This window comes from Akebia trifoliata, chromosome 1 (assembly GCF_017979445.1).
Source record: "Akebia trifoliata isolate Shusen 1 chromosome 1, ASM1797944v1, whole genome shotgun sequence".
Taxonomy (NCBI): domain Eukaryota; kingdom Viridiplantae; phylum Streptophyta; class Magnoliopsida; order Ranunculales; family Lardizabalaceae; genus Akebia; species Akebia trifoliata.
Window position 1 is genome coordinate 25520626 of NC_141375.1, and position 23554 is coordinate 25544179.

Genomic DNA, 23554 nt, shown 5'->3' on the forward strand with positions numbered 1-23554 from the left:
ATTCAATTAAACGTATGAGTAATTTAGGACTTATGTTTAAGTGTAATTTAGATAATTTTTCTAAATGCCAAACATGTGTTCAATCTAAAATAACTAGGAAATCCTTTAAATCTATTTAAAGAACTTTTACTATCTTAAAACTTATTCATAGTGATGTATGCAACCTTAAGAGTCAAACACATGAAGACAACAGATATTTTCTTACCTTCATTGATGATCACTCAAGGTACGTATATATTTATTTAATGAAAATTAAAGATGAAGTTTTCGAGAAATTTCGAATCTTTAAGACAAAAATTGAAAATCAATTTAATCACAAAATTAAGATTCTACATTCTAATAGAGGAATTGAATACTATCCAAATGAATTCATTAATTTATGTGAAACTCATGACATTATCCATCAAGTTATGGCTTCTTACACGCCACAACAAAATGGAGTTGCAGAAAGAAATAACGGAACCTTATTTAAAATGGTAAATGTTATGATTATCAATTCAAGTTTATATTTTTCATTAGTTGGTGAAGCAATTTTGTTTGCTTGTCTATTTGTTATATTTTAAATAGAGTTCCAACAAAAAAATAAAGTGTTACTCCTTATGAACTTTGATTCAAAATGAAGCCTAATTTCAACTGTCTCAAAGTATGGGAAGTCTTACCTAGAATTTATAAGTACGTGTTTATTGGTTATTCTTAGAATAACCTAACTTATCGTTTTCTTGACTTAAACACTGATGATTTCATTGAATTTATAGTTGTAGAATATTTTGAGGATTTAACTAAGTTAAGTCCTCATAAACCTATTTCTAAAAATTATATTCTTGAACAAGATAACACTAATCGTGACCCCACCCAAGCTCTGATGACCAATAAGATATTGAACCTAGGAAGAGTAAGAAACCTAGCATTAAACACACTTTTAGACCTGACTTGCAAGTTTATCTTGTTGAAGGAGATAAAAATGAAGTAAAAAACATGTTACTAAGTTTATATTAAATTTAAAGGGGAATGAACCCTCCACATTTTCTAAGGTTATGAACTCTAGAAATTCATCATTTTGGAAAAAAGTCATTAATGATGAGATGAACTCGATTATCTCAAATTAGACTTAGGTTCTCCCAGACTTGCCCTTAGGTGTAAAACCTATAGGGTATAAGTGGATCTTTAAGAAAAAAAATTAAAAGCAGATAGATCAATAAATAAGTTTAAAATTAGATTAATTGCTAAAGGTTTTAAACAGATACATGGGATAAACTAATTTGACACATATGCTCAAATAGCTCGAATATCATCTATTCGAATACTTATTTCTCTTGTTTTCAGTTATGAAATGATTGTCCATCAAATAAATGTAAAAAATAGTATTTCTAAATGACGATTTAGAAGAAAAAACTTATATAAAGTAATCGAAAGGTTTTGTCAGACCTAGTCAAGAGAAAAAAGTTTGCAAACTAATTAAATTTCTTTATGATTTAAAGCAAACTCATCTTTAATGGCATGGGAAATTTGACAAAATAGACTTGTCTCATGGTTTCAAAGTTAATGACGCTGACAAATGCATTTATTGTAAATTTGATAATAATGTTGGTGTCATTATTTCTCTCTATGTTAATGACATGTTAATCTTTAGAACTAATATTGATTGTGTGGAAGAAACCAAAAGATTTCTATCAACTAATTTTAACATAAAGGATTTATGGGAGGTTAACATAAAGCTAGGAATTAAAATCCTAAAAACAATGCAATGGTTTTGTCTCAATTTCATTATATTGAGACAATTTTGAAGAAATATGGTCATTTTGGTCATAAATCAACCCTTACTCCTATGGATCCTAATATCAAGTTAATGAAGAACATTAATCGTGTTAAAGCTCAAGTACAATACGCCAGTGTTATTAAGAGTCTTATGTATATTATGCATTGCACAAGACCTGACATGGCACACGTAGTAGGTGTGTTGTGTCGTTTTACTAGTAATTCAAGTGCCAAGTATTTGAATGTTGTATCTAGAGTTTTAAGGTACTTGAAGAAAACTTTAGGCTATGAATTACATTATTAAGGATATCCAAATGTACTCAAAGGGTATAGTGATACAAGTTGAAATAATGTAGAGTCCAATTCAAAATCAATAACTGACTGGATCTTTACATTAAGAAGAGTTGTTATTTCTTAGGCATCTAAGAAGCAGACTTGCATTTCAGACTCTACCATGATATCAGAGATGATAGCATTAACAAATTAATGTAAAGAGACAGAGTGACTTAGGAATCTAATGGATATACCAGACACCCCATTTTTGCCTATACCGAGCTCGAGAACACCAAAGACTTTTTGAAAAAGGATTCGACTCGAGTCGATTTTCGAATGGTGGCAAGAACCAAGCATTGAGCCAACAATTTAATGGCATTTCTGTAATTTTTGACTTGGTATAGAGGTAACCTATGGCCAGGCTAACAACCAGAAAGTTTTGTTTGAACAGTATAGAGATGACCAACAACTAGAAGGAAATTGTATACTAGTCATTGGTCACCTAAAGTCAATTCTATTGGAACCCTATGTGCATTCAAATTTTGTGAAGGTTAATTACCCTTTAACCCACCTCTTAATCAACTTTTTCCTTAAGAAAGCCTTCATTTTTACCTTTTTACCCTTAATTCAATTTCATGACAAACCTACCACCAAGGTCTTCTTGTAAATTTATCTTTTCTTCCAATAATGATCCTTAGTCAATTTGGTCCCCACATGAGTGTAATTACTACCCTAACCTCAAGTTATTAGAACATAACCTAGGTAGTTTACACTTATGCCCCCTAGGTTTATCCTCAATTCTAGGAAAGTCAATGTAATTAAATCAAGTTCTAGAAGTGTTGACAATTTTACCCAACCTATAGAATTCTCTAAAATTTGTGGGTAAAGACTAGATTATCCCTAGGTTGTTAGAGAGTTAATTGTGCTAGATGACCTTAATACCTAGAGTCCTCATCAATATTTACATGCCATCTAGCCTAATTCTCTAGGATTCGACCCAAAGCCAAAGACTTAAGACCCTTTTACCCCTTTCAAATAAGTCTTTAGAAACTAGGACCTTTTACAATACTACCCTCTTGATCATCATGATTGGTGAGACCTTAGGTGAGTAAAAGGCCTTTTAAGTCTAAGGAAAGTAAAAGTCATTTGGGTTTTCCTATGAAGGTTTTGTTAAGAATATTGAAAACTCCAAGATTTAGGACAAGTTTATCCCCAATGGTCTCTCAAATTCCTATAAATAGGAGTCCTATTTAAGACAAAAAGAAGAGCTCAAGGTAATCCAAATTTCAGCCTAAATTTCTCTCTAAGGAGGAGGAGAAAGGTGATCTAAAATTTTGCCCAAATTCTCTCAAATCTCTCTAAGCCTTCCCATTTTCTCAAAACCTCTCTAAAATCCATAGAAACTCAACCCAAGAAGGAAAAAAAAAAAAAAATCAAGGTGGGGTTGAACCTGCATTCCCCCTCTTCCTATCCACTCTTTATTTTCTATTCAAGTTATTTTATATTCATGTTTTATTGCTTGTAATAATGTAGATCTCAAGTTTGGGGGTAGAGAGTAAGACTTCCTAGAGGCAATCTCCTCTTTTAAGCCCTCAATAAGCTCTCAAGAGCATTAAAGTAGTTGTCTCTAATTTTTAACTATGTTTAAATTCCTAGAATAGTTGTTTTACTTTCATTGCAATTTAAATTCCTAGAATAAAATTTTGTTTCATTTCTTATTTTAATGGCTTAAGGGCTAGAGAGTAATCTCTCATTGGAGGTAATCTTCCATTTTTAAGTCCATTGTTTGCATACACATAAGCACGCACATTCACTTTGCTTTCTTTTAAAAATGACCAAAGGTCAAAGGTGTGGATCTATCTAGATCTACACCTAAATTCCTAAGCTAACAAAAACAGTCCAAAATGGACACATGACATGCATAAGGTCTTTAGCCTTCCCATGGTGGTATCCAACTCATGAATACCCCTCAAAGGTTAAACCAATAATAAAATACTCCTAAGTGAAGACATAATATCTAAAAGAGCCTTTGGATCCTAAAAAGGTGAAATCCTTTTGAATTCTCACCAAAATCGTAGGTTCATAAAAAATTCTAACAAGCTATATTTTCATTTTAGCTATGCTCATTGCTTTATTTTATTTTTTTCCTAAAATAAATTATAGCTCTTTTAAAATAAACTTGGATCCATGATAAGGTGGAATCCTCATGGATTCTCACCAAAATTCTAGGCTAACAAAATTTTTAGCAAGCATTTACTTTTAGTAAAGGCTTGCTCATCATATTGACTTGCCCACTTATCAAAACAAAATTATAGTTGATTTTCCTTAATTTTCTTTCTTTTTTAAAATCAAGCTAATGTTTCAAAATCACACCTATGGTCACATATTAGTAATCATCTTAGAATGGGTGAGACAGGGTACTTAAAATTTTCCTTTTCCCTTAACCAAACCTCCTTACCATAGATATCTAAGTAAACCACTTCTCTTATCTTTTAGATATGTGAGTCACTACAAGCCAAAAATTCGATTTCAAGAAAATAATTTTTATAGTGTCTATTCACACTTTAATTGAATGGTGACGACTTATAAACTCTTGTAGATAAGCTCAAACCTTCCCAAAGGTTTCGAAGCCCATGTATCTACACCATTATGAAAAAAAACTCACTCTAGCTATAATGATCAACTATGATAGCTAGACAACATTATACAAAATTAAAAACAAAACGTATAATGAAAAATCAATGCACATTACCCTTCGACATAATTTTGTAAAACAATTATTCAAAAGTAAAGTAATTACAGTCGACTATGTGGAATCTAATAAGAATTTAGCGGATCCTTTAACTAACTACAGGACTTTCAAGAGATATGATATCTAAAACTACTAAAAGAATAAGACTAAGATTTATAAAATAAATCACTTACTTTGTTGGGAACCTAACATTTGTCTTAAAAAGATAGACAAGGTTCAATGGGTACAAACAACTTAAATGAGTGGTTTAATAAGATATTAAAACTAAGTTTACCCCATTTCCTATATCTAGTGTTGGTTTCTGCAAGAAAAATTATGGATGCAAATCTTTAATAAGTTCTAAAATCTTTAGTAGTGATTCGCAGAATCACTCCAAGTGAACTTACCTATATGAATGAGGAAATCAAGTCATTTTTTATGAAAACTAGATCATTTCTAGCGCTCATGAAAACAGGATATAACACATGATCATTATTATGCAAAGTAGATAGAACTCTCAACCTCATGGAGAAAAGTATGTGTGAAAAATCCAGCTTATCTCTAAAGATCCTTGGTTCAAGACAAGTTCACCACAACACCTTGATAAAACTTTCATTATTTACACTAAGTGAAAGTTTAAATCTAAAATATATCTCTCATTTATATACTAGTTTCTATGATGATGCCAATTTTTTGTAAACCAATGTAATTGTTTAAACATTCTTTAGTTGCAAGAACTACGAAAACTTGATCTCTATTTGAGTACATAGGTAGTAACTTAAGTGGTACAACTATTTTGATAATATTTTTTTATTTTTTTATTTATATTTATATTTTATTAAAATATTATTTATATTTTGAAATAGTAGGGATTTGTTGAATGATTTCAAAATAGTTGAATAATTTCAAAATAAAATTCAAGTTTTTGTGATTTATTTTTTTTATTTTTTTAAAGTTAGATTTTAAGGATTTATATATATATATATATATATTTGATTTAGTTTCACATTACTTACAAGTGAGAAAATGGTATATCTTATAAGAAGCAGTCAACATAGTTAATCGTATTTGTATCATACTTTTAAGGTTTTAATCCGGTGCTTCGAGGTAGTGCAAAGCACTACCGGCGCAGTCGCATCATGCGAAAAAACAATTGGGCATTTAGGAATTATTGGGAGCTTTAAGACGTACTTTGCACTTTGATCGTCGTGAAGAGCCTTAAAGTTTTCAGGTACGAAAACATCTAACAGTTGTGGTTGATCTGTCACGTGTGATGCACGATCACGTTAATATCCGATCAAATACGATAAATCAAAATAATACTTGATCGAGAACGATCAGGTGCGTTGGATCAAGTTAGTACCCGATTAGAATCGATCAGGAATGTTAATTCATGATTGATATCCAATTAGGGACAATCAGATCCATTAGATCAAATGACAACCGATCATACCCAATCATAACCATTAAATCACACATATTCAACTAATAGGTGTTGATTAAAAAGCATGAGACACATACCTTCGATACGATGCAATCTGAGATCAAATACAATCCATGGCTAGTAAATCAAGAGACATTAAATCATGACCCTTAAAAGGCACGAGACACACTAATTATGATTCAGCATTTAATGGTGCTGCTGCTGATTGTTCAATTTTCTATCTAGCATTTGAGGTCAAACAGAACTTCTCTATAAGACAAAGGACATGAACATGCAAGTAGATATGTTGAAAAAACTAATCCAAACGCTGGCCCAATTAAGCTTTGGTGGACGAGTCTTCCTAAATTATATAAGTTATAATACTCAAATTGTATCCAACCATGAATCAAAATCATCCAAAATTTTCGTAGAATGTGAGGCCGATGAGGGAATAACTGATGGCACATCTTTGCGCTCTCTCTGAAGCATTGCATCCGAATGGTTCGTCAGATGAGATGTTTCCTCCAGTAAGTTATCAATTGTGTCATCAAGATCAACAGCGACATGCACACTTTTAGAAGCCAATGGGGGAATAACTGACGGCACATCTTTTTGCTCTCTCCGAAGCACTACATCCGAATGGTTCTCCAGATCGGATGTTTCCTCAAGTAAGTTATCAATTGTGTCATCAAGATCGACGGTAATTACACGTTTAGACAAGTTGAACCCTTGTCCGAAAGGTTGTGAACTTCCGTATACTGAAGGCCGTCCCTCTAATAATGAGGTAGAATCATATAGTTGTTGCATATCGTTCAAAAGCTTCTTGTTGGTGCCATTCTTGCTGATGCCATATGGATCAAGAAGCTTGGTTTCCCCTAATGAGTTGAGAAGCATGTCAAGCTCAGACTCTGCAGCCAATGCCTCGAATGCTGAGGTTTTCTTCTCCAAGTCTGCAACAGCATTCATGTTGAATTGTGTTACAGAATCAACTTCTCTCAGATCAGTTTGCTCTAGTTGCATAGAATCATCCTTTACTGGATTTACAAGTTGGGCACCTCCACGAGGGAAATCTGGAACTGAATTGCCCCTTCTAGTTATGGTAGAAGGTTCAGCCTCACTCTTCACATCAGCGTGTCCAAGGAAAGCAACCTTATCCGGACAATGTGTATCTGCCCCAATTGCACATGTTTCTGCCTTCTCAGATTCCTGACTGATGGTTTCATGTGACATGTCTGCACGCTGTGAAGTAAAACATGAGGTTATAAGGAATATAAGATATTAAAACTTCTATAGCAGATATATGCATAAATTATGGACTGCATAGCTGCTTGTGCATTACAGATTCTAGACTGCATACGCTTAATATAGGAACTCTTGAGCTTCCATCATGAATGGCACCACAGGTTCAACAAATGTTAATTGGGAATATAGTGTTTGATCCGAATTGAAATGGTCAACAAACTTTTGAAAGTAATGTCTGCAAAAATGGTTCTAAGATATATAAATATACTAGAGTTGCCGTAGGCACGGGCATCCTCTTTCGGGTTAAGGGAGTACAAGCAAAAAATAATAAAGTTAGAGGGGGTATTATTAAAAACCTTTGAGGTTAAAGGAGTAAAAGAGGAAAGATAGTAAAGTTAGACAGAGTATTATTAAAAAAGAGTAATAAAGTTTGAGGGGTATTATTAAAAATCTTTGAAGTTAAAGGAGTATGAAATATAGTAAAAAAAGGGGAGGGGGAGACAATAAAGTTGAAGGGGGTGAAGAGGAAAGACAATGAAGTGATTGATGTGGACCCCAAATGAAGAGGGGGAGGGGACATTTATCACCCATAAATGTAGCAAAGGTGGGCCTCATGGCTGTTTTTTATTATGTAGATATTCTACTTCTTGATGCCTCTTCCAATCTGTCTGCCTCCGTCACTTGTGGAAGTGGAACCCTCACAGTTAAGGTGGCCTAAACTGGCTAAGATGACCAACCGGGGAGGGGGAAGGGGAGAGGGAGGGGGGAGGGGGGGAGAGAAGAAATAAAAAGTTGGGAAAATCCATGCTTGCACCGAGCATGTTAAAATAATTCCAGATTTAAGAGTGTCAACACAGTACCACAAAATACTCAGATGGTAATGTACATGAACCACCAAGAGCTCATTTCCACGTGTGCACTTATTCACTACAACAGATTTTTAGTTCACTGGACCATATTACATATTACAGATAAGGCAGTGTGATCATCTTGTCAAGTTATTTAAGGCCCATATTTCCTGTCAAAAAAATATAAATACCTTAATTTTGGAACAGATTGCATGTTTAGTTGATTATCGTTCCAATAACACCAAGGCTACACAATTCTGACACATGGTTAATCAAGTACGCCTTATACAAGTTAATGATGGGATTATCATATTTCGAAAATTTTTCCAGCAAGTTCCAATTGAGTCCTATTTCTAAGAGTTGGAGCCATAAGATCTTTTTTTTTTATTGAATCAAATAGAAGTCTCTACCCTTTGTAGACTTGGTTTAATTCATGGTAAATTCATAGACGAAAGTGACATACCTATAAAAAATTATTTGAATGTGAAGTAATGAGAAATCTATGAGAAATGGTTGGAAATTGTTTAAATAGATACTAATTTGTTTTCCTAGTGAGCTTATTTTTCAAGTTCAACAACAGTTTGGAAAAAAAATAGGAGAGCTTCCTTGGGGTCTGACTATCCATCTATTTATATACCAAATGTACATTATTTTACAAAAATTCTTACCACTCTCTTCGCTTTATTTTATGTCTTCTGTCGCTGTGTAGCACCAATCTTCATCATATTAGAACTGATATACAAAGTCAATTGGGTATTTATGAAATTTCTAATCCCTATAGAGAATATTTGCAATTACTTTAGTAATAACATGGAAACTAGGAAGATGTGTAGATTCAAGTGATATGGGATGTGGAAAACACATTAATCATGCCTAGTTTTCTTCAATAAAATTTAAACTAAACAAAAAAACATGTTAATCATTACTTGTTCCTTCTAATTGAAAAGAACCATATTTTGAAATGTCGTAAACAACTGAAAAAAAGGTAAGACATGTATATTAGACTCTTTACTGGCGAAAATGTATTGTCTAAACCACGTTTTATATTTGCAATAGCCATAAAATTTCACTAATCCACTCTACATGTATCAACAAGCAGGGGAAGGTTATTATATGCATCAACAAATTAAGAAATCATACCAGCTCTGGAGGTAAGATATCTTCTTCGATAAATAGCCTTTTAGAAATATCTGACTTTGCAAGTTGTGCCGCAAGAGAGTGCAGATCCATGGAGAGAAATGACGCCTAGATAGACAATACAATACAATAAACACATGAAAAGATCGGATATAGGAAATCTTGTGGTCATGTTGAAAAGCAGAAAGTAGATTGAAATTAATGTGAGAAATGTTTTAAAATATTATCGCAAAAAAAATCTAACTAGCTTTGTTAGTGCTAAATAAATAAAAAGTGTAAGAGAAGCACAATAGACTTTTCTTCTCTTCCTCTTTTTTTAGCAAGATAATGCAGTGACATTATTACTAAAACTACTACCATTGCATGCCACAGAGAAACACTAGGGCAAGTTAATCCCCTTCTACTAGAGCAGAAATCAAAAAGCGAACATTTTTAAGTTTTTTTTTGTAAAATTGATTCCATTTAATTTAACTTACTATATATGATGTGTACACACACATTATGAAAAGATCAATATAATGCATGAATACATGTATGACATACTGAATACATAATGTCATGAAAAAGTATCAAGTTGCCAATAGTTTGGTTCACTTAGAAAACACAAAGGGAAGAGAGGAAATGATCCCTCCCAGTTTGCTTTCTGCTTTTAGATGGAAATAAATGAAACTAAAGATATAAAACATGATATTTATAAATAATGAAGGCACTAATGAAAATGAAGACCAAATTCAATCATCTGCTTCTATATAAAAAGCTAATCATGAATGGGAAACAAATCACAAATCTATGAATTGTTTGGATTGCACATTTTGCGCCATAAAACAGATATTTTACGAGTTTTTTAAACGAAAAAATATCTTTTCCTTTACATATAGCATTTTCTGTGCATTGGAATCTGTTCTTGATAGTTTCTCCATTTATCAGTTACAAATAACTTCATGCAGACATACAGGAAAAAGAGAAAAAAATAAAAACAAATATTCACCTCATAACCTGTGGTTGAATCGTCATCCACAATGAAATTATCATCTCCAATCCAAGATAGAATGCTATTTGCCCTGACAGAGAGCATTGAGCTTACTCCCTGATTAAAATCTAATTAAAAAAACATATCTGTCATGTGTGTTATTCCACAATCACACTTTTGAAAGTTTGTGAATTTACCAAATACATAAATCCATATCCACATTATCTAATTTGAACACAGGCAATATTTTCATACAAATAGCAGCATAATAGAAAGATATAAATGAGGATGTGGCAATGGGTTGATAACAATATAACAACTCAAAGGAACATGAGTGTAACCCATAGCCTTTGGAGACTATTATTTCTTTTTTATTAGTACCTTTGGAGACTATTATCAAATTAAGAAGGCTGACAAAATGTTGCAACAAATATGGCTTTTTAATTAGTTAAATTAGTTTTCTGGTTCAAGATAGATACATTTTTCCTTATGTATCATCCTCATACCTTCTTCTTTTCTTTTCTTTTTTTGATTTGTAAGACTCTTTTTAGTGAGTTTAGTAACTCAGTGCTGGCAGGAATCGAACCCAGGTCTATGGTATCATCGTCCATACAATCGTGCATTCTCAATATGACCTAATCGATTACCATGGTAGTAGGTCAAATTGTATAACATGCATGCCAATAGAAAACTTCCACAGAAAGTCGAAATTGTACGATGTGCATCCCATGAGAAAACATCCATAATGGCTTAACCATCCTACTTAATTTAATTCAAATTGCTATGAAGAAATTTATTCTTTTGGGACCCATCAAAAAGTTTTCCTTTACAATTAGGTGAGGAAATCTTCATGGCAATTAAAAAAACAAACAGCAACTAGGACAAAGAGAAGGCTATTTGCATATAAATAGATTTAATGCATGAACTTTGAGGTAATGTCAACCTCTATTTTAATTATTTTCTATAGAAAGATACTTTTAAAGAGGATTGGTGTAATCCGTCCAACATAAAAATAGCAAAAATAACACATTGGAATATAGTGTAAATGTGCCAGCAAGTCAGACCTCTCAAATGTGACGTCTCAAGCACCACATACCCATGTCGAACACTTTTTTTTATAGGTTCAAAAACTTTTTTTCAAAGAAAAACAACTTTTCTTATCACAAAATTTCTATACCCAATAAGTGTCAAAGACTACCCAAGTCTTTGATATCAAACACTTCACATCTTTGCCCAAATGCTTCTTGATGTAATAGACATAGTAAGTGTAAAGGGTAAAATCGGTATTAGACACATGACGTAAATAAGGCAAATATTGGTCACATGACAAATTTAATGCGTATCTTGTGGCTTCAATTTATATATTTTGAATTAGATTTTATTTGTAATCTTATCCAGAAATAGAAAGTCTTCTAATTGACTAGGGAGTATCTATTTCTAAATAAGGATAGATTTAGTAAAGAATCTTGGATGGTTTGTCTTTCCATTTTTGGGTTTGGCTTTTGTATCTATATAAAGAGAGCTTCTAGGTAAAAGGAAGAGGAGGAAAAAAGTTGAGGAAGCTAGGTTTTGTAAATCTTGTATTGGTTTCAAGAATAGTGGAATCGCTCTTCGGAGCCAGGGACGTAGTCCGATTTTGGGACAAACCCCGTGAACAAATCTTGTTTTTCTCTCTCTCTCTCTCTCTCTCTCTCTCTCTCTCTCTCTTCTCTTTGATTATTTTTCTATATGATTTTTTATCATTCGTGTGCATCAAGAACAATGAAGATCAATTGTTAGGGGTAAATCTCAAAGAATCGACAACATCTGAGATTTTACCTCTATAACAAGTATCCTCGAAACACAAATATAACGTCCAAATATACGATAAGGGCGTTATCACTTTCTCTTCCCTCTTTCAATAGTTGGCATATAAAAGACTATTTTCCTACACCTTTAATGGTAATATTACTGTGTGCATGTTAATATTTTTGTGGGTGCTAATTAGCGTACTACATAAAATATGAGTTGTTCATAATGCTCATGTAACTATTAACTGAATTGCAACACAAACATGATTATCCGCCATTAAGAGAAAAAAGCTCTATTAAAAGAAAGGCTCAACATGCTCCATAATGTTCATGCAAATTTTCTAAATGCGTCCTGGCAGGGCCGGCTCGATACAGGTTGAGGCCTAAGGCGAAACCTCATAATGATGCCTTTTTTATATTTGATATATTACTATAAATAATAACAATTACCTATTTAAATGAATAAAAAAAAAGGTTGGGATCCGTTAACTCAAGGAAAAAACACATGATCCCAACCTTGTAAACACTAAATCCAACTATTGAGATTTATCCTCAAAATAAGTATCATCAAGATTTGTGTTATTTGGATACATGTAAATTCTTATCATTGGATTTCATGTTCACACATTTGAGATCATGTGTTCTCATGAGTCATCAGAACCCGATCCAATAAAATTTATTTTTCTGGCTTTTTGTGATGCAATGCTAATTATTTTTATTTAAAAATTTTAAGGGCTACTCAACTGATCCTGCGTTCTGGAAATTCATATCGATTGACCTATGACTCTCGTTGAGTTGTGTGAGTAATTGGGATATTTGAAGTACTTAACCAGGAACTGTGAACCCAACAAATAATTGACCTAGTTTCGAGTTCACAGGCTACTCAACTGATCAATTTGCTTAACCTATTGACTTGTCTCAAATTGTATAGAAACCAAGCTACCCATTTAACCAAATTAGATGCTTAACCAGAAAAGTCAGGATGAGTATGAAATTTCTTTTTTTTCCTTTTTTTTTTTTCCTACTTTGTGAATTTTTAAAGCCAACAATAGATTCACAATGAACAAAAATCCTATCAAAATAATCAGAAAAAAAAAGTATATTTTGTAGAATTCAAAGGTGCGAGGACATACGAGGCATAACGTCATCGATTGAAGCGAAGATGTCCGAATTAAGACTAGATTGAGACTCCAACTGAGATTGAGCCTCAGAAATTAAGTGAGCAAAGTCGGCACCTTTACTCTTCGGCACAACAACATCACTGGTACGGTTTGTGCCTGCGACTTCTGAATCCGAATTGATTTCTTCGTCGTAACGATCCCAATTGGTGGGAAGCGCAGACGAAACTTGGCGGGATTTCTCTCGAGTTTGCTTCGCTAATGGCTTCTTCGAATTCCCATCTGCGGGAGCGGCAACTGTTGTTGTTGGACTTGGAGTTTTCAATTTGGGATTTTGGTGAGTTTTCTTAAGATGTTGGGAGTGAGCTCTCTTCGATTTGGCCAGAGATTTTGCATCCATTGCAGGAAATTTTGAGCTCTGTTGTTCGTCCTTGTTAGGGTTTCGATCAACAGATCTGTAATTTAAGAGCGAAAATCGAGAAACAAAGGAGAATTAGATGATGAGCGAGAGATCAAATTAAAAGTTCTGCTAGGGTTTTTCGTCAAAAAAAAAAATGTATACGTTAGGGTTATTGGAGATTGTTTTCGAGGTTTTGAATAAGAGAAACTCTTTCCTTACTAATATAGTGAGGAAAAAGGCCTTACTAGACCTCATCTACCGTCAAAACTGCCTCGAGATGTTAATCTAGGACCTTAAGATATGTTTTACATCTGAAGGAATTTTTGTACCCATGTCGAGGTATTTTGACGGTGGATGAGACTTAGTAAAAGCTTTTTTCCTCACTACAGTAAGGCTAGTCAGACTCTTTGAAGAATATATATATTAGGTTTCGAATCAGTTATTTTATTCTTTCCGTGTGGATAACTTCTGGTCCAGCTAGGACACCAAATCTGATTTCTGGTGGGCCAGATGGTCATGGACACGCGAATCATCTTGTACCGGAGATCTGAATGCCTTGGGATGCATGCTTGCACTTTTCCATAAAAATAGTGTATCCCGAGGGAAGCATGTATCCTGAGGCGTAAGTATCTACAATTCCCGAACTTGTCCACGTTGTGGAGTTATATTTTCAGAAAAAAAAAAAAAAACTCTATTCTGATTGACGAGTCATATTATCAGAACGCTTATCTTTACTTGATAGATGAGATAATTCTTCAATTTTTAAAATTTTTCATGAGTTAAAAAAGAAAAACACTTACATGACTAATTCAAAAAGTTACCTAATTACTCCTATTTGTCCATTAACAGGGATGTGGATCTCAAAAATCTTAATAAAATAAAAATTATTTTAAGTGTTAATTTTTTAATTTTAAATTTAGGGGTTTAGTGATTATTTATTTTTATAAGATCACACAAATCACATATACCAATAAGCCAAGATAATTTTTTGTGAGTGGCCAAGGGCAGAGCCAAAATTTTGTCCATATGAGGCCTATTAAGAGTGAAATTTTCTTTTTTTTGTGGGGACACTAGTGATAGATTTTTTTATCCATCGTTAAAATCTATTGTAATTACTCTCTATTTCTATAAACATTGAAATTTTTGTGGGGGCAAATGCCCTTACAATAAATCCACCCTGTGAGTGGTTAATGATTGGACTTCAACTCAAGACCTCTCCTTTTTTTGGAGGGAGGCTTAGCCAATATACCCAACACTCATTGGCTTCAAGATATCCTCTATCCAATCATTGGTCACATTGACTCACCCAAGATCTAATCTTTTGAAAGCTCGCTAAGTTGAATTGAATTAGTATTTCTCTTTCTTATAAATTTAATTGATTCTTAAGAATCTAAATTTTTATTATTGATATGTGATAAGAGTTTATGATTGAACATTTATTAGTATAATTTATATAAAAAATAAATAAATAAAAATATTTTTTTATACAAATATATATTTAAAGAATCATTACTATTATAATGAGAGAAGGTGAGGTAAAAGTGGCTGGAAAAAAAAATAAAAAAAAATTGGATCTCTTAAATGCCCTTACTTTTGTATTAAATTTAATATAATTAAAGTCATTTTAGTAAAAACAAAGAAAATTGCAACTTATTGATTAGTTTTCAAAATTATAAAAGTATCATTTTTTTTTTTCACTATCTAATCATAAAAAATCCTTTAATCAATATTTTAGATTTCAGACAAGCCCTTTTGATATGCCAACCTTCTCTAGTTTATTTAAATCAATTTAGAATGATTTGACTTGAACTGTCGAAAACAACCACTACATTTGGATAGACTTCTTGACGACTTGTGCTCCTGTGAGGAACTAGCAAACGTTTGGATAATTTTTACTTTTGCGTAGAGATATTTTTGGTCTTGCGGGAAAGATTTTTTTACTCTTTGTTGAAAAGTTCCAAGAACCTGTTCTTCTGTGGAGAGATTTTTTGCTCTTGGGGAGAGTGATTGAGCTTTTACTTTTGCGCAGAGAGGTGTATCCACGTAGGCCCAACCTTACTTCACACATAGAACAAGCACGTAACCTTAAACCGCCAGAAATAAACTTACATCCAAACATTCCCAAACAACTAATCCCAATCAGAACAGAGTTTTTTCTGCACTTGCAACCAAACACCAGACGAACCTCGACTCATTTTCTGCCCCAGAAGACCAGAAGGCAATACAAGAACAGCTCTTCGTTTCTTCAGTAAAACTAGAACAGAAATCACCCAAAACCAATGCGATTCACAGACTCTCCAATAATTGAACTCCAGGTGCGCAATGCGCACCTCTCCATCGAACAAGACAACGGCTCTATGCACGTGGGAACCTCCGTGTGGCCCTGCTCTCTCGTCCTCGTCAAGTTCCTCGAGCGATGGTTGCTAACCTACACCTCCTCTCCTTCCACTCCAAACCCCTACACTCACCTCCTCGACTTCTCCTCCAAGCGAGCTATCGAATTGGGCTCCGGATGTGGGCCGGCTGGCATGGGCCTATCCTTATTGGGCCTCGACATCATCCTCACAGACATCGCTCCTGTCATGCCTGCTCTCAAACGAAACCTCAAACGCAACAAACCCACACTCGGGAAAACCCTAAAATTCGCTCAGCTTTACTGGAACAACCCTAATCAGATCAAAACCCTAAATCCTCCTTTCGATTTCGTTATCGCGGCCGATGTCGTGTACATCGAAGAATCTGTTGGTCCACTTGTTTCTGCAATGGAATCGCTGGTTTCTGATTCTGGATTCGTGTTGTTGGGGTACCAAGTGAGGTCTCCGGAGGCTCACAGGTTGTTTTGGGAATTGTGTGAGAAGGTTTTTGTGATCGAGAAAGTTCCGCATGAGCATTTGCATCCAGATTACGCGTACGAGGAGGCAGATGTGTATATAATGAGGAAGATCAAAGTAGAGGGAACCTGATCGTTTCAGGTGAATGTTTTGTATGATCTTAATATGAAAATTTGAGATTTTTGAAATTGTTGTTTGTTCAAGTATTTACAGTTTTATGATATATTTCTATACATCAAATTTGAGATCTTTTAGTTTAAAATTCTTCAATTAGTTTGGGAATTGTGTATGTGAATTATGTCTGTATGGGAGAGCATTGAATTCTGTTTCTTTCATGCCGTAGGTTCTCTATAAGACACAGATTCAGCAATCTATATTACTTAATTGCTGGCTCTTTCTACTAAATTTGAAAGTTGGTGTGTTAGTTTATCTTTCAAGATTTAGAAAATATGTTTAAATCGGAATAATAGGTCCCGTCATGGATACTTAAGGAGTGTGTGCTGTATATTTAATGTTGTACGACCACCTTTACCTACTTGGAAGATATATTTTCTGCGAGTTATTATGTAGAATGCAATGTAGGTTGGATTTATCTGCCTATTTAGTCAATAGATGACAGGTCTTGTTGTGGATATTTAAATAAGTGTCCTTTACTTATTAGAGAAAAAAATAGCTTACAATGGTACACAATCACCTCAGCGTAGTTCAAAGATGTTATATTTTCTTAGAGTTCTTATGAATGCAAAATATATTTTGTCATTTTTTTTAAGTACCCAAATGCATTGAGGACCAGCTCTTCAATTTAATTATGACCTTTTTTAGGTCGCACGCAAACTATTAATGCGTGACCTTTGAACATGCTTACATGCATGCAGATTTACACAAAATGGTAATGTACAGGAATTTGAAATTTAAGAAAAAACGTTTGGAGCACTGTGAGTGAACAGGGCAAAGGTGCCAGCATCCAAATTATGGGTGTTTGGATCACATGTAAATTGACCGTGAGAAAATATAGTGCAATCATAATGTTGGTTGAAATCAACATGGCATAAGATGCTGCATGATAATCTCTACCTTACACTTCTTAAATGATGTCTAGTCTTCTCTCGATCTCCCTTTTAGCATTTGGTAGCCAAAGGTCCTTCCCCGTCTTACAATGGTATTCCTCTCTAGTTCAAGAGTCTTCCTTATCTTGTGCTTTTTGCAACTATGTTGCATTTGCTCTTGCTGTCTACTGAGAAATGCCAGTTTGATTTGGGTCTATTGGTGGTGCCACTGTAGAGGCAGCCTCTCTTTGCAGCTGCAATAGAAATTTTTTTAAACTATAAAGATAGTATTAAAAAGCCAAATTTAAGGATTTACAATAGGTTGAGATGACCTTTTTGAAAGAACCCAAGAGAAAGAGAGGGGGGAGAGAGAGAGAGAGAGAGAGAGAGGGGGGGGGGGATAAAGAAAGAAAATTACATACTACAACCTCATGTTACATTGAATCCCATCTAAATGCAATGTCCTCAGTGAATAATACTTTCCATTCCTTGAGAACCAAAGACCATTGAAACACTAGAGGGGAGCCTTGATTCTCAAAATGATTTATGAATGTGTTTTTTTCTTTGCCTTCAAATACCCTTAGATTTCTCTCTTTCCAAGTTCCTTAGTAAATTGCTAAATGGAGCAACCCCATAGAATCCTCCCTCTTGATGAGAAAGCTAACCCTAACTTTAAGATTGTCAATAGTCTAGATCTCTTCAAGGAAAGTAGATTACAAGAAAAAGTCAACTTTGATCGGAATTTAGAATTAGGTAATGAATAACAACGGAAAAGAAATCCTACGACCTTTTATAATTTTCTTATAGATGGATTTGATTGAGAATGTTCATTTTAGGTCCTAGGTCTAGGATCTCTTGTCCACAAAGGAGGCATTTATTGGCGTACTCAGCATATTTGAGATGCTCAAAGGCAGAGTTAATATCCTAATCGTTGAGTCTTCTTCTGAAATCTAAATCCCAATACAAGTCCTGAGCATACCAAATCATGAAGTCTAAGCTGAAAAAAACCCCTTTGCATGATAGGACACAGAGCACAGGGAAGGAAAACTTGAAAGGTCTCTCTCTACATTACATGTCTTCTCAAAATTTTATTTTATCACCCTTCTTACTTGGAGTCTAACAGTTAGAGCTCTAATGAACCTTTTGTTGCATTTACCATGGGCAATGTTACACAAATGTAGGTGTAAATCATTGCACAGTGATCTTTGCTGCCTTCTCAAAAGATGTTTAAAAATTTTCCCACTCTTCCTTTTTATTGTTGGCAGACAAAGTCCTACCAAGTCTTGCTTCAATCATCTTCTTCTCGTCAATAGTCAAGAATCTTCAAGGTATTACTAGGTGGTAACTACAAAAGACACTCAAAAGCTCAAGTCTGCATCCCAATGGTGATTTCCCTGAAGAGTCAAGGGAGGAGAAGAGCACAAATGATAAGAGATCAGATACCAAAATTCCAGAAAGTTCATTACCTCACCCAAAGAAGGGATATATACCTACTTCCTCCAAAGTGTTTGTGTTCAGCTGATGCTTGTTCCTGTCTATAGTTATTCCTTGGAGATCTTGGGCTTTTTGTACCTTTGGTCAAATCTGAATGTAGAGTTTGTGGGAACTACTTTCGATGACTTTGTTTTTAGATGAAATTCCTTGTGTAATCGTTGATGTCTTGGTATTTTTTCGCTCGTTTTTGCTTCACTTTGAGGGGCTACCTCGGCCTTCTCCTCTTGTATTTTGTTCGTCTCTTTTCTTCAATATATTTTATACTTATAAAAAATAAAAATAAAAAACTGGCCAAAGGGAAGGATCATCAGATCGTTTAGGCCTTGGGTGACCATGCAAACATAGTCACCCAACCAACCCTATTGTTGGGGTGACAAGCCATATTATGAGTCTCGAAGTAGGATGAACTCTTTCATGTCCAAGTCGACCATGCTTGGTCAGTATAGTTTACAAGTCACCCTTGCTTGGTCTATATGGTTTACCTGTCGTAAGACTTGTTATGACAAGTTGATCAAGGGTACCTAACAACTAGACAAGACCCACCACAACAGATACGTTGGGAGTATTAGGCAATCAAGTTGGCTTTGTTTGTTTTCCTTGAGTGGGTCCCATATTTATTTTCATAAACGACACGCAGATGGCTAGGAATACATTCATATTTTATGCTCCCACAAAACCATTCTTCTTCTAAACCATAGATTCACCACCATCTACTGCCCCTCCCACACTCATCAATGATCATTGTAGTAAAGACTGAAACAAAGGGCGAGGTAGACAGGAAGGTGAGATGAAATAGGGAAATAAAGAGAGATGTGATGGCATTACACCATAGAGAGAAAATAGTCAAGAGATTGCCTGACTTAGGAGAGGACCTACACCACCTGCAAATTGCAATGATGATCTAAATTGTAGTGGTTGTGAGATGGGGCATAGCTAAGGTGGTGTTTGATTCCGCGTTAAAACGACACTTTTGCGCTTTTTATGGGTCAAAAATGCAAATTTTTACATTGTTTACCGTTTGTTATAAAAAATCACATTTAATATCCGCTTATTTTAACGTGATCTAGGTGCATTATCAACATTAAGGGTATTTTGGTCATTTTACCAGAATACAGCAAAATCCAGTAGTTATATCAAACAATAATTATCAAATTCTAGTAAACAGTACAACTCTTTTACAAAACTATCAAATAAGCTTATTTAGTGTTTAAGCTTTTTACTATTGTTTCTGACAATTATTTTTAGTCGCATAATCTGACAGTAAAAGTTGACAACGTTATCAAATGGGGCCAAAGTTTAAGTAGATAGTGAAGGTGTGTAAGGGTTCTATTTATAAGGAAGATGAGGCTTTTAGATAGCCTGATTTGTGTGCAGGTTGATTTGTGCTCGAATACAATTCTTTGAGGTGGGAAAATATTTCTAAAAGGGTTGTGCATTCTATCACCTCAAGCGCAATCTAAATCGAGACCTGCCAGTGTTCTATTTATAAGGAAGATGAGGCTTTTAGATAGCCTGATTTGTGTGCAGGTTGATTTGTGCTCGAATACAATTCTTTGCGGTGGGAAAATATTTCTAAAAGGGTTGTGCATTCTATCACCTCAAGCGCAATCTAAATCAAAACCTGCCAGTGTTCTATTTATAAGGAAGATGAGGCTTTTAGATAGCCTGATTTGTGTGCAGGTTGATTTGTGCTCGAATACAATTCTTTGAGGTGGGAAAATATTTCTAAAAGGGTTGTGCATTCTATCACCTCAAGCACAATCTAAATCAAAACCTGCCAGTGTTCACCAATATGCATGATATTTCTTGCAACCCAAGCAGATCGTTATTATTGTTGGAGTTGTTTTATGTAGATTTCTTTTCCATTATCAATTTAAAAGGAAATTTTTTTACAAGCAGATAGTAAGACCGGCTATGTTTTATAGAATTGAATGTTGGGCAATCAAGAAGTGTTGTGTTAATAAATTGAGCGTAGAAGAGATTAGGATGATGAGATGGATGAGTAGACAGACTAAAAATGAATGCATTTGGAAAAATGCAGGAGTAGCTCCAATAGGCTTTAAACGAAGATAGAGCCCGCTAAGATAGTTTGGGCATGTTCATCGAAGGCCAACTACAGGTCTGGTTGAAAGAAATATTAAAGTTGAAGGTCCTAAAAGTGCAAGGAAGAACCAAAAGGATGTGGATGTGGATGAATCCGAAATGTATTAATTGATGTTAAACTCTAAACAAGAAGTTTATGTTGTCTGGTTTTGACAAGAAAAGTTCAAACTGGCTACATTTTCCCACAAACATGAAAAAGGAGGCTTTGTTAGTTTTTACAACCAAGTAATGGTTCCTTGCTACTTAAAATGAATGGAAATCGATTAGGAATCGTGAATAAACTATTGTTTGTGACATTGACCAATTGAATGGTCTGCTTAACCAAGTCACACCTATTTAAATTCCCTGAAGGCCTCAAAAAACATGTTGGAAAAAACTCTGTAGTCAAGTTGCCAAATTGATGTTTCACAACTTGTCACAGACAAGTTGTGAAACTTGTTTATGTAACTATCAAAGAACCCCTATTTCAAGGCTATTTGATAGTTATAAGAATAATAATAATAATGTGATTACCAACTTTTGAAGTTGCCATTTGAGATGCCAAATATTTTCTAAATTCAACATTTTTTTTATAAGTAAAAATTTATTGATAAGATGACGAGAAGTCCTCAAAGAGAAAAACAGACAATGATCACTCCCTAATTCGACATATTAACTCATACAAATTTTAAAGGAATTTGGTTTAAAGGAAACCTATCATTTGGAGCATTTTGTAATTTCACAGGGGCAAGTCGTTCAGTTATCTGAGTGAGAAATGTTCTCCCTCTCTCTCTGCAGGAAATTTTTTTTTGAAAGAGCTAGAATTGTATATAGATAGTGTTGCCTAGGCTCAATCAATTTCTGGGATAAAATTCAGTTGGATTACCCAACCAAACCTAACCGGAAAGAAGAAAGAAATCAGTTGGGTTTTGATTCAACCCAAAATACTTTGTACTACAAAACTGCTTAGGATATGTTTGAATGCACATGAAAAATAGGGAGAAAATCAATTTCCATAAAAAAATGACATTTTTCAAATGTTTGATTGCACATATTTATGAAAATTCATTTTCCATTCCAATCAAAAAGTCCACGAAAATATGGTTTCACTTTCCCACCCATGTGGGTGGGAAAGTGAAATCCACCTATATTTTTCATTCACAATTCTTTCCCAATTATCTTCTTCTTCCTTACCACCACCATCATGATCACTATCACATTAACTTCGCTATCATTATCATTGTCGTCGTTGTTGTCACCATCTCCGGCCATCTCTCTCTCTCTCTCTCTCTCCCTTTCTTCTCCTTCTCCATCCCTCACCTCCGCCGCCACCACTACTACCTTGTTCTCCCTTCATCTTCATCATCATCTTCTTCCTCACTTACTTCTGTCACCACCGCCACCACCACTATCACATTCTCCCCTCTTCTTCCTCATTTGCCTTCGCCGTTATCGTCGCCACCGCCACCACTACCACATCGTCCCCCCTTCCTCTTCCTCCTCATCTTCTTCTTCCTCTCCCCCTCCTCTCGTCTTCTTTCTCCTCCTCCTCTCCTTCTTCTTTTTCTTTTTCCTCGTATAATTTTCTCATGATTTTATCCAAGTAAAATCAAATAATAGAATTTGATTTTCCAACCACTATTTTTCCATGGATTTCAAATTTCATGGAAAGTCAATTTCCATGTAATCAAGCATACTTAGTGTTTTTTGTTCCGATGTTACATAAAAACCAAAGTTTTTCAAGGTGAATTTGGTTATACTCTCGTCTTTTCTTTTCTTTTTTCTCTTCCTCTTTTTCTTTTTCTCTGTTATAGATAGTACTAGAATAAGAGTCAGTGATTTTCTAACTCAAATATTTTCACTTGGTCTGTCATGGCAAGGGCACAGAGCTGTTGATTGTTTTCAAGGGGAATTTTCAGAATACACAAGGAAAAAATCGAACAGTTTTGTGCCCTTACCATGTCAAACCAAGTGAAAATACTCAAGTCAGAAAATCATTAGCTAATGATTTTCTGACTTCCCCCCCCCCCCCCCCCCTATGCAGTTTTGTATCAAGAGGAAAAAAATCTATGGTTCTAGCACATGCCACGTCGGGAGAGTGTGTCAAAGGAGGTGGGGTGCCCAGAAAATCACGACTCAATAGTATTATTCCGTACAAAGAAGGAGGTGCCAAAATCCCCTTGAACCCACCTTTACCTCTGCTTTGAGGAGTGCTGACCACTAGTCCCCTGCTTGCCTAGCAAAAAAAGAAGAATGTATCCCTATAAAGAGGAGAACGTATTGAGGCAAATTTTCCTGAAGAGTCCACCAAATCAAAAGATAAAAATAAACATCAAATAAATAAATGAAATGTTAGATACCATGGTTTTATTTCTCAGAATCTTCTTGGACAAGAAAAATCCTTTTTTGAACTG

At 34.6% G+C, this 23554-nt stretch overlaps 2 protein-coding genes across 2 annotated transcripts; one reads left to right on the top strand and one right to left on the bottom strand.

Moving 5' to 3' along the window:
* Positions 1–6237: 6237 nt before the first annotated feature.
* On the bottom strand, positions 6238–13875 carry LOC147411225 (phosphorelay protein). Its single transcript, XM_086446189.1, has 4 exons — positions 13303–13875; positions 10398–10507; positions 9413–9517; positions 6238–7421 (listed from the first exon to the last, which is right to left on the bottom strand). Exons 1-4 carry the CDS (start codon positions 13685–13687, stop codon positions 6567–6569), a joined length of 1455 nt encoding a protein of 484 aa, XP_086302315.1. The 5' UTR covers positions 13688–13875; the 3' UTR covers positions 6238–6566.
* Positions 13876–15853: 1978 nt separating this feature from the next.
* LOC147411226 (S-adenosyl-L-methionine-dependent methyltransferases superfamily protein) lies at positions 15854–19176 on the top strand. The gene is made up of 2 exons (XM_086446201.1): positions 15854–16659; positions 18830–19176. The coding sequence occupies exon 1, from the start codon at positions 15967–15969 to the stop codon at positions 16648–16650; it is 684 nt and encodes a 227-aa protein (XP_086302327.1). The 5' UTR covers positions 15854–15966; the 3' UTR covers positions 16651–16659; positions 18830–19176.
* Positions 19177–23554: the final 4378 nt, after the last annotated feature.